The sequence below is a fragment of the Gymnogyps californianus genome, chromosome 3, assembly GCF_018139145.2.
Source record: "Gymnogyps californianus isolate 813 chromosome 3, ASM1813914v2, whole genome shotgun sequence".
In the NCBI taxonomy this organism is placed as follows: Eukaryota; Metazoa; Chordata; class Aves; order Accipitriformes; family Cathartidae; genus Gymnogyps; species Gymnogyps californianus.
The window spans coordinates 67,951,854-67,964,138 of record NC_059473.1 but is presented as its reverse complement, the minus strand read 5'-3'; the positions used below and the strand labels follow the sequence as shown (position 1 = coordinate 67,964,138).

General features: G+C 39.4%; 1 protein-coding gene across 3 annotated transcripts in view; it reads right to left on the bottom strand.

Moving 5' to 3' along the window:
* Nucleotides 1-1,269: 1,269 nt before the first annotated feature.
* The window catches only part of PTPRK (protein tyrosine phosphatase receptor type K), a 416,967-nt gene continuing 405,951 nt past the window's right edge, over nucleotides 1,270-12,285 (bottom strand). For all 3 annotated transcript variants that reach the window (XM_050893028.1, XM_050893026.1, XM_050893027.1), the window contains 7 exons: nucleotides 11,685-11,834; nucleotides 10,939-11,112; nucleotides 7,801-7,932; nucleotides 7,448-7,573; nucleotides 5,316-5,479; nucleotides 3,853-3,988; nucleotides 1,270-1,411 (listed from right to left, as the gene is read on the bottom strand). In XM_050893028.1, coding sequence (XP_050748985.1) covers nucleotides 1,358-1,411; nucleotides 3,853-3,988; nucleotides 5,316-5,479; nucleotides 7,448-7,573; nucleotides 7,801-7,932; nucleotides 10,939-11,112; nucleotides 11,685-11,834 — 936 coding nt within the window. In that variant the 3' untranslated portion in view covers nucleotides 1,270-1,357. The remainder of the gene's footprint in view (nucleotides 1,412-3,852; nucleotides 3,989-5,315; nucleotides 5,480-7,447; nucleotides 7,574-7,800; nucleotides 7,933-10,938; nucleotides 11,113-11,684; nucleotides 11,835-12,285) is intronic.

Below are 12,285 nucleotides of genomic sequence, written 5' to 3'. Positions count from 1 at the left end.
AGCACCTTATCATTTTACTGTCAGTTCTAAAAAAGACCAACAAGAGACTGGACTGATTTTAGCTGGTAAAATGTCGGAAACCTTGTGAACAAATGGATACAAGCTAAGCAAAAGCACAGTAATATTCTGTACACCACAACTATAATCAGAATCTGGCATTGGTTTATTCAAATTTTGCTTTCTTGGAAGCAAAGCTTACATGTTCGTAAACATCAAAATAAACATTGCTTAATTTTACAGTTTGCTAAACAAATACTTTTTTACCCTGAAGGGCATATGCAGAGCCATCTATTTGTCTGGCAGTTCTCCTGTTGACCTGTGCTTCAATATTTTTTTAAACAATTGGTTCCCTTGCAATTTTAATGGTGCTTAAAAATTTCTTCCAATATTGTGCAAGTCACAGGCAAGGCCATTTTGATGTGTGCCCTTCCTTACATAGTTTTTTGATCAGTACTTAACTAATGCGACTGTGAAAAACTATACATTTTCAGGAAAATGTTTTGATTTTGGTCCTGTAGTTAAAGACCTTCTATAACTGAGTTGTTTACGTGGATTTGAATCACAAGCATGTACACAACAAAACCACTATACCAATGTTTCCTGGTCTATGCATAAAAAGTATGTCTTCTACTTACACTAAAACATACAAAAAATAAACTACAAAAATTGTTTACACTTGATTTCAGCAAAAAAAGCTTTCTTCAAGAAAAATGATTCTTCTTTTTTCAGCCATCAAAAAAGGAATGCAAGTAAACAATAAATACATGTGCTTTCTCCATATAGACATATTTACACTTGAGTCTTTGGCTTATGTTTAAGTTTCTTTATAAAGATCTTTATGTGATCCAGCCATCATTGCACATTAAAACAAAATAAGCCAGGTTTTTTTTACTATATATAATATATATATGCAACACTTGAAACGTATAAAGAATGAACCTTACTATCAATTTGCACTGTTATTGTACTTTAACAATGTATCAAAAGAAAAAAAGAAAAATTAATACCATATAGGAAATATTGATACATGCAACAGATAGTCGCTCTACTGTAATTGAGAGACGGCTGCATATACAAACACTGAAAAGTCCTAATTTGAGCAAATCTCTTCTGACTCTGGTTTTCATTAAATAGTATTTATGTGGCACTAAATGTTGATACTGTATACAAGCATAGAAACAGATTGAGTTCTTTTATTAAGATACACAACTTCATAAGAAAAATACTTTGCATTTAAAATTTAAAATCCCGCCCACCCCCCTCTTCCCCTAAAATCTTTCTTCACAGGATCAAGAACTGTTGTCAAAACAGCTTATTGAGATTCATGTATTTAGTGAACTTTGTCACATCCGTCGGACTAAGAGGATTCCAAGTACTCCAGCGCAACATCGTAGCAGAAGCGATATTGCTCCTTTTAGGGGAAAGAGGAAAAAAAAAAAGAGAAGTTAAATTAAGATTCTAAAGTATTAGCACCGATATCTACAAACAAGAATAGTCTTTGCTAACTACTGTGCAATTTTACCTTCAAGCCTGACATGCCTGAGTTTTCTTTTTTTTTTTTCCCTACTACACAAGTAGATTACCAGCTCTGATTTAAAAACTCACCCTAACCAACGAACTGGAAAAAAAACCTGACCATGAAATGCAACGATTTGCTTCTCTGATTTTTTCAGCTTCTGAACTGGTTTATCAGACATGAAAAGTTCTCCTATCAGTCAGAGCATTCTTGCAGTGAAAGCACCTCGACTCTGACATACCATTTATATTTAAGTTAGCTGATACTGAGCAGTTAACCAGTGCCTGCTGCTTGGACGGCCAGGGAATGGCTCGGGAATGCTGAGCTGTGATACAAAGCTGCTCTGGGCCCACAGCCCATTTGTACAGTTGTGTCGATGTAACATCCAAGAGATCAGATGCACATTTAAAAGAGAAGTTAAAGCTCAAAATTTCATCATGGTTAGTATTTCTCCTTAACAAAGCTGCTATTCAGAGCTGATACTGGGGGAGAGGGAGGAGGAAGGAGAGAGGAGAGGGCAAGAAGGAAAAGAAAACCCAAGGAAATTAATTCAATCTCTATTGTCCCTGCAATCTAACAAAAGGAATCTGCTTTTCTGATTTATTTTTGTTTGCAAAGGAAGCCAGTGTGATCCATTAGCAGGAAGTGGTGGGGATATCTTAAGGGCTTTATTGCGCTGCTCATTTTCGTTATCTGATCATGTTGCTGAATGTAGGGCACATGACAGTGTTATATATTGGTTTTCCTGGTTTGTTTTCTAACTAGCGACTCAACAGCTGCTGCTGTTCAAGAGTTCTGAATAAAAACCCACACAACAGAAACACCTAACTACAGAAATTCAGTAACTGCAGATTAAAGCTACAATGGAATTCAGGACTATTTTGAAATGAAATATAAGTTTACAGACCATTTATCAGAAACACACACAATCTACCTTGGCCTCCCTTTACAGTGACACAAGTAATTTTCCATGTGATCTGACCTGTTTTCTTCACAGCAGTGAACTGAAATCCAGGCAGCAATTCAATACGTTGTGTCTCAGACATCCATGGCACAGCAAACTGCAAAGTATTTGCGGCAAAACCAGCAATACCTAGCCCAATGTCACTGCTGCTACCGGATGCTCTGTCTGTTAACATTTTAACCATCTTCTTAATTTATGTGGTGGCAAGGGATGGAAGTGATGCACAATAATTAAGCAAATCATGCCACAGAAGCTACTTGATACTAAGCAAACACCGACACCTGGAAAAAAGGGCAATATGGGAAGAGGCAGCTACAGCCATTTTGCTCAATATGCAAGTTCACAAGGTCAGAAGCCCTTTTCACTATGCATAAACTGCAAAATATTTTTAATTTCAATCAGCATCCCTGATATTTATGCTGTAGGCAGCCATCTGGCTGAAAAGTGACACTGGCTGCTGACAGTGTGATAGTCAAATGGCAGAAACTCCCAAACACTGTCCAACCTGCTTTCACATTCACCTACAGGAAGGAAAAAAAACCTATTTGGGAGAATTTTTTTAAGGACTTCCCACAATGTTCAGTTTTCGTGACTGAAGTGATCACACGGATGGATATGCACTCATACTGTACGCATAAAGATTGACCAGAATAGTGAAGGTTATTTTGAGTTCTGGCAAGATACATACAAATATTTAGTCTTGTGGTTTTGCTAATTCAGGCTCATATTGTTTATATTAGTTCATTGTTTGTATTGTTCATTATTTAGGTTGACTGTTGGACTCAATGATCTTACGGGTCTTTTCCAACCTAAATGATTCTGTGATTCTATATATTCATTTGCAATGTACTAGATCCAAGTCTTTGATTTTAAAGTTCTGAGGTATCATTTTGACTACTACAAATCTGAGCAACAAACATTATCATTATTCAATACAGCTTCCAAAGCAGCAGTTGTTATTAAGAAGCAAAATATTCACATCTCCAGCTACTAATCTGGACTTTACAGCTTATTCCTACCAAGAAGAAATGCCTTGCTCCGTAAAATTTCAAGACAGTTTGTGTGAGCACAACCTGCTGCAACTTCTCTTCAAATAGACCAGGTTATTTTGGGAGATTAAAGTGCATTCTGTTAACTCAGAATGTTTTCTGTGAAAAGCATGGTACCACTACAAGAAAAGTAGCGTAAAATGCTTAGCCTGGTCTCTCATGATGCTGACCTGTGTGTACACTCAATAAACGTCCCTTTCTTCTTGTGGCCCAAAACAGGTTTTCTCTGTTTTGTGGGCACAGGATTGGGAATGCGGCTCACAGAACAAGAGAGCCTCTGGCTCCCTGGCTGTTTGCAGTAACCCCGACGGGCTGGTGCTTACCGGAGTTTCTACCATGTTGGGCTTACTGTTCCGCAAAGTCTTCACGGCGTGGAAAACGTCCACCACGTTCTGCCTTTTTACCATCTCAACCACAATGCCAATGGCACAGAACATCCCGCTCCGGCCACCGCCGTTTCTGTACACAAGGAAAAGAGTTGGTTAAATGTCACTGTGGCGTAAGAGAGCATCCAAAACCCATTTCTGTTCTTTCACTCTGTAAGCACGAGTGATTCCCAAGTCCCACAGGGAGACCAGGCTTTAGCAATCTCCTTGCAGCTCCAGTGGGTTTGGTCTGAGACATTTGCTCTTTCTGACCTTCCTATCAATTACTTCTTTTGAATTCTGCCCTTACAGCCCACCATGCCGCCCAGCTATGCTATAGCCTAATTTACATAGGCATTAGAAACAAAAAACTAAGTTCAATGGCAAGTACAGCATGAGAAATCAAAAAACAAGTTCAAAATAAAAAACCAGGACACAAGTACAATATTTTCCACTTAGTTCTGGAAAGAGACTCACTTAAATTATCCTATGGTATGAGCATTATCTAGTCAGAATAATGCCAAGGCATCACTGATTCAATACCTTGTTGACCTTTGGGGACACTTCTGAACTATTTTAATCTTCATTTCAAAGAAATTAAGGTAGGCATTTCTTCTTCTTAAGTTTAAATCAGTCAGAAGGTTCCACGGATAACGAGGAGGGGTGGGCAGAAAGGGGCCACAAGTTAATTCTGAACATTTAAACAGAAGCTTTTTTTTAAAAGTAAGGAGAAATGCATAATTCAATTTCTAAGTTTTAAACTTTATATTTTAATAAGGTAGGAGAGAGATTGGTCATTCTCTGCGTAGGGGAAAAAAGATGCTGCCTTTTCAAAACTCCCAAACCAGCTCCCACTTAAATATCAGGCTCAGATAAGCAGCCAGCGGTCATTTACCAACAACAGTTTTAGGATTATGTACTGCATTCTAGGACTTTTCTCTGATTTCATATATCCATAGTTTTCAGTCTAAAACCCCCAAAATATAGCAGGCCTTCTGGAAAAAATGCAACACACGATATGCAAGAGAGACACAAAAAATAACTATTTGGCACTTAACATAAAAGACTTCCTTACAGAAACCGTACAGAAGAAATTGTTCTGTACACATTTTATACCTGAAAAACATGCTATTATGTACAGGAGACAATACACAGTATCACTGTAGCATCATGTCCAAAATACTCATTCCCATGGTACCTTGACCTGACACAGACAAATCTGAAAGCTGACCAAAAGCCAACCTACAGTAGCAGTGCTATTTTTTTGTTTGGGTTTGGTTTTTTTTTTTTTTTTAAATAAAAGAAACAAGGGCATGTGCAAAAGAACGTAGCCATAAGAATACTGCTTGAACTTAAAACAAGAACTAATTTATAAGCATGTTTTTGAAGAGCATCAATTTGACTTTCTCCCAGTTACTCACAGGCAATGGATGATGGTCCGGCCCTCCCCTTCTTCACATTCCTCTTGCCATTTTTCAACCTGGAGAATTAACTTCAAGAAGGATCTCTTGGACGCTGGCACATCTCTGTGAGAAGCCCATCCCAAATACTGGAATTGCTGCACCATCAGATAGCCCTCTTGTGGCTGAGGGAAACCAAAGAGGTTTAGGTCAATATGGCACCTTTACATCTTGGTTTAGAAAACCAAAATATAAAACTGTCATGAAATCTAAGTGTTTACATTATGGACAGATTCCAACGTGTATATACATCACATGGTTGGGCCTCCATTAATTTGTATCACTTGAGCTCAAAGATGATGTCAAAAAAAGAAAAAAAGGGAACTACATTGAAGACAACATCATAGTTTATCAATCCACAGTTTATCAATCACTAATGTAACCTATCCTGACTTCTTCTAAATGGACAAATTCCCTAGATTCTACGTGTCAAGGGTTTTTATCCTTAACATCAATAATCAATTAAAAACATCACTGTTAAATTCTTAGACCTACAGAAATGAAGAGACATACCTTTGGCTCCCTTGCATGAACTGACCCCATTATAAATAAACAACAAGTAATATTGGTGCACAAATATGACTATTTTCCTTGAAGTCTTCCCTTTTTGCAAGACTATGATAATCATGAGAACCTTGCCGCCAGTCTTTGAGCCTTCCATGTGCTAGATGCTACACAGGGAGAGCTTTGAATAGAATTAGACTGTCACAAGAAAGGCCTCAATAATTGGAAGAATAAATAGTCTGTTCTGTTTCTTGGAGCTGAAGAAGACGAAAAGGAGTAGGAATGTGGATTTTAGAAAAGGAAGAACACAGCAGAGAGATATTTAGAAGCAAGATGTAAAGACAAAAAGGCATGGGAGACAAAGAGAAGCAGAGGAGTAGAAAATCAAAACATTGTAAAAAAGAAGAAATGGAAAAAGTGAAAATAAGAAATGAAACAAAAAAAAAAAGAGGAAGTCTCAAAATACAACAACAAAAGCGCTATGGCGTAATATTTGCCAGTGTGCCTACACCTTAGCTTCCTGTAGCTTCCAAACAAGGTATGAAGAGCTGAAATTGTTTTTCTTAGCTCTGAATACAAGCAAAATAAAAGTTTGGATAAAATACTGGCCACACGCAAACTGATCTCTGCACTTTGAAAAATGAAAATGTGACCAAAATAGAAAAAAATCTTTTTATACACAGTAATCAGTTTTCCCCACAGCTATTCTTCAACATTAATGAAAGTTAAATGTATACTCCAAGTAGCAATTGGTGGCATGTAAGTTCAGTATTGGATGAAAGATATGAAGTAGTAATGGTAAGTAAAATAGGGATTGCTGGTTAACCGTACATATAATGATGGCACAAGCATCTGTAACTCTTTACGTGTAGGCAACATAAATAAGTGATTTATAGAGGTGAGCTAAAGAAGAAGACACTGTGTGGCAAACAGGGTTTGAGAAGATGCTGCGATAGTGCGAAACGCTATGGGACAGCAAAAAGACAAGATGGTGCAAGGTGTGAAAGAGCTGACAAGAATGCAAGACTAGCACTGCTACTGAAGTTGAGAAAAAGATGATAAATGTAGGTCGAGGCACAGTGGTGCAGAACCCTTCAGAGGCAGAGGAGCTTTCAGAGTTTTTTCACACCTCGCTTTGCAGGTTGCCACAATCGTCCTTTTATGTTGTGGTTCTCGCATCTTAGGCTGAGAAGGTGCTGGCTGCATAACCAGCCTCAGCACTCCTGTTCCTGATTCACCACAGAAAATGTCTTACAGAAGCTATGAATTAAATACCTGTCACTACATGTTCATTACAGGGATATTTCTTTCACTGTACACCGATACACAATACTTCTCATACATCTTTTACTCACCAGGGAGAACGCCACAGAACAACAGTCATTTACCTTACTGCTCTCTCTGCTTAGTGTGTAGCTATAGAAAAGTACTAGAAATTAGTATTAGATATCGATGCTTGACTGACTCTTTTCTGGGTAATGTCTTAAGAACATTAGTATTTTACTATTATTCAAAATTAAAAACCACAAGAGCCTAGAGAGCGTTAAAAATGACATTTTTCCATTACATATTGTTATGATAATGCTTACTCTTGTTAGATTGCATATCCTGAAAATTCGGTTTATGACGTCGCAGTCCATTGAACACGACATGCATTCCACTTGGATGGGACCGTACCGCAGTATCCCTTCCTCGGGCCAGTATTGCGGGCAGCCCTGCGCCAGAGCAAAACAGGCATAATTAAATGGCAAGTTACAACTTGAGCATTGCCTTATTCCACTGCAGACATCTCACCTAATCTTTACTGAGCAACTAGTGTTAGTTGCTGTAAAGCAGAGAATAACTGTAAAGTCACTGCACTGCTCTACATTTTGATCATGTAGTGGATCCAGAGTGATTAAAGCATGCGACAGTACATGGAAAACTCGAGCCCCAAACTAACCTGTGCTAAGTCGACTTCATTTAACATCACAAGAGAAGTACAGCCGTAGTCGTACACTAGTCGCCAGAAATCTTTCACAGTGTTTGGTAAAGGATGTTGTGTGACAATAAAAGCTGCTGGCTGCCTGTAGCTCTGTAAAGGCAAACGATTTGATTAGCACTGGTAAAGGAAGTACTTCCAGTCAAACACTGCAACAGAAAAAAACATATAAATAGAACAAAGCTGTGATATCAATTACACCAGATTTCACCAAAGCTGATGTTAAAAATACATTATCGTCTCCAGTAAGAACAAAGAGGTTACTCTGCTCAGGTCTGCCTTCTGCTTTGTTACAGGCCAAGCCCTGTTTCAGTTCAGATATGCATGGGGCACTGAAGATGCTCTTCAGGGCTCTGCTGAGCTGAGGCTCAGGCAACTCTGTTCCAGGCACTGTGTCCAGGAGACTGAGCAGGAAACCTTCTCCCTGTGTTGCAGAGAGGGGTGCAGAGGTCTCAGGTCACCCCACCCACAGCAGGTTACACATGAGCTCTGTGACTGAACCAGGGACTAAGCTCAATCTCAAATTCTGTTTCGGTGCCACAGCCACAGGGTCACCCACAGAACTAACCTTCAGGATTACCGGGGCCCATCTCCAGCAGAAAGCAGAACTTAAACAGCAAAATACTGTTTCCTGTCATGACAATAGATTCCATTTTCTGTATGCTGCATTATACACAACTGCAAATAGGGATTTCCAGCCTCGCACAGCTTAGCTGAGATGCAACTAATAGCAGAGGGGCTAATTCCCTGCAGCACATGTATTACGAGCAGCAAGCAGAAGAGGAGAGACCAGAAGTTTTTTGCAGGCAATTTGCAACTATGCACGGAAGAGTTCTGCAGTGAAGGAATACAGATATGAACTGGCAAGGAAGCACTGATAGGTTAATGTGAGAAACAGAGTAAGATGGTGAATATCCTTGTAGGCGGATGGGATTGTAAGTCACCAGTTTGAAGATGAAGTGCTGGGACTGCTGTATGCAACGCAGAGATCCCCATGTTTAGCATCCATGCTGGTACCAAAAGCAGTTTGGCTGGTTTTTTACTGAATTAAGTAAATTAACCTAGGAGAAAGACCTGGTTGGGTAGCTAAACCACTTTTGGTATGGAAGCTTGCTTGTTTGAAGATTGATATGAAGGATCTTCATGTGCAATATATCGACATATCCTCGAAGAGCATAGTGTGAGGCCCAGAAGGAAAAAATACAATTCTTTTCACCCTTCTACTTGCTGTAAATTGCAAAGATAACAAATTAATGTCTTTAGCATCAGTACTTGTTTGACAACAGAATAAGGAGGCTGACAATTTTTTCATCTATGTTTGCTATCCTTTTCTAATGCAGGAAGCATATTGGGGTAGTAGTGGCTTGTGTCCTGCTTCCTAGATCTGCCCAGGGAGCAAAGAGGAACAACCAATATGAATTCTTCCCTTGTATTTTTAAGAAATAAAACAGGTACTAGCTGATGTCTTCCTAGCCCTCTTCCCCATCATTTCTGGTCTTTCCCGAGATAAGAGAATGTACAGAGTCTGAGATGATCAGGTTTTCAAAAAGAACAGGCAGGAGATCTGCTGTCACACTGGGAATCAGACATCTTCTTGTGGGAACACAGGGACAAGTACATTGTGGAAAGGGGAAAGATTCCATTTCTGTTTTGCTATTGAAAGTTCCCTTTCCTCGCCCAGCAGTAAGGTCCTCCTCTCTGAATAAATCAGTCTTAAAAAAAACCAGAAGAGAAAGGGCAAGAAAAAACTTCTATTACCCAAAGTTTTAACCTTGTACTTATAGCCTTGTTGTATGCCTTAATTGTAATATATTACTTTTTTTCTGCTGCTTTTTTCCTTTTATTACTACCATTTCTGTCTTTCCTTACTCGCCTCTGATTGCTCATCCATTAATACATTGCTTGGTTCCTGTTCCCGCCTGCCACACACTGTTACACACTCAGAGTTCTCCTGCCACCCAGCCGTTCAGCCTGTGTTGTCGTCCTTTCTCCCCAAACCACACTCCTCTATGCAGCTGTGTGGGTTGGTCCATAGCACATCAATTTTATCCAGGTGCTTAATGTAATTTTAACCGCAATTCTAAACAATTTTGGTTGCTACCAAAATTCTGCTCACTGCCGTAATTCATCCATTCAGCCCCAGTGACTCCCTAATAGATTGGTCTCACACATGCTACTCCTCTATTTTTCTGGCACAATAGCTAATTGTGAGATTAGGGACTGCATTTTGCTAGCAGTTCAAATGTTTCCTGCACTAGCTCAGGCAGAACTCCGGGATGAATATACCATTGAGTCCTGATGCTTTCTGCTGCTATTTGCCATTTTATTCCAGCATCTCTTCTTGACACTGCAGTTTCTGACAGCGCTTCATTTTTGAGGAAGGGGAGATGCTCCTAGAAATCAGGCCACTTATTTAGTATTTACTGTAAAGGTGGCTTTAGGGGCCTAACTTTGGAAATGCTAATGGCAGGCAGAGGCAGGTATCTGACAGTACATGTGATGAACTGCTTTATCGATCAGACACCTATAAGCAGGTTCACCTCCATTTTTCCCAGTAATTCAACTTTTCCCCTGACAATACTTCTGTCACTCAAACTTCAACTTTAGAGAGCTGCAATTCAAAATATGAACAAAAAAACCCCAACCCTATCCCCAAACATGCCAAGGAAACAGGTTTTTTTCCTTCTTCCCCTGTCTCTCCTGCCTCGATATACATAGCCTGTTTTATAAAATAGCGATAGTAACCTCATGCTCAGGTAGGTAATATTTACTTCCCAACAAACAGCAGATTTTTGAGATCCTGCTGAGATTTGAGATTTGGAGGGCTAGAGGCTAGAGCTTTATATAATGCTGTTGAAAAGGGGAGATTTCCAGTGGGTCCCACAAGGATGCAAAAGACTAAAGGTAACAAACCTTCTGAACAAGCAACACAAGCTGGTGGGGTTTCTTACCCATTCCACCCACCCTTCCTCGTTAGGACTGTTTTAACTGGGCATTACAGTAAGAAAGAATTACCCTTTCTTAAACCAGCAAGTGGTCTCTCTCATATTACACAGCTTTTCACAGCACACTACGCAGACAAAGAAGATAGTCTCTTACGTCCATAAGAGCAGCATTGATGTAGTTGCTGCTCTCCCCATCAATAGTAATTAAGAAAGGCAGACATCTGTCAGGTGGCAGCATATCCATGAAGCGGTTCTTGTCGTGGTTCCTTGGCAAGCAGGCTATGCTGCAGTCCTCCGCTTGCAGGCGAGGGGTCACAGAATTCAGAGTCTAAGGGAGAGAGGATGATCGCTTTAGCACGCTGAACTAACAGACAATGGACTCAAGATTCCCCAAGTTTTAATTTAAAATATTGCAGTATGGGAAAACGTGAGGCATTAGCAAGAAGACATTAGCAAATAAGAGCTCCTATCTGTTTGATGGACGTGCTGGGGCTTTTCAAGGGGGGGTTAAGCTGCAGGTGTAAAAGGCACTCCGTGTAGCACTGAACACATTCCACATGACACCATCCCCTCCGAAAGGAATAAAACAAAGAGGATCCTTTGGAGCCCTAAAGAGCTATGCCTTAGCTGTGCAAATGCAAGCCAAAACCCTCTGCGGTTCCTAGTCAGTGCTCTTTACTCCAGACAGATATTTACTGAAATTTTATTCAAAGCAGGATATTCCATATTTAAAACAACTTGGCAAAGCACATAAACACGGGTGCTTTATTTTGCGGACTAAAAGTAAGGGACCAAATGCTATAAACATGATATGAAAACCCTTTCCCTTAAAATAAATTAAATGTATCCAGAGGCAAAAAAATCATTGTCACATGAAGAGTTAGTAGGAACTGTGAATACCTGAAACTCATCTTTGAGATGCGAAGAGTTTGTCTGAGAGTCTATTCTAATCATATCAAAATAAGCAGCTTTGAATTCACAGACAGGAATGGCAGTTTCTCCACACAGGCAAGCTTCTAGAATGGCATCATGAATAAAGATGTACTGCTCCTAGCAAATTAGGCAAAGAAACAAAAATTATAGCCATTTAAAAACAATAGATCTTTTCTTCTTTTAGGATAAACAGATCTCCTGCATGCTGTAAAACTCATTCAAGGTAGTGTCCATCAATCCATTAAATAACGCTTCAGTACAAACACATTCTTGTCCTAATTGGGATGCAGTTAACAAGCATGTTTTCTTCAAAACCAATTTAAATTCAGTAAAACTTAACAGAACAGGCATAGCAATTTATTTAATGGGAAGTTTTCAGTTTTCTTGTGGTGCTTGTGGGTTTCTGCGTATATGCCAGTGACTTGTTGGCTTTACTCATTTTGTTTTTTTAAAAATAGCTTTCAGTCTTACAATACTAGCAGAAAGTGTAAATTGCTTCTAGCACTACTAGTGTGATTAGCAATTATTTGGCACGCTGCATTCTGCTTATGTGTGTGCAAGCTAGTAC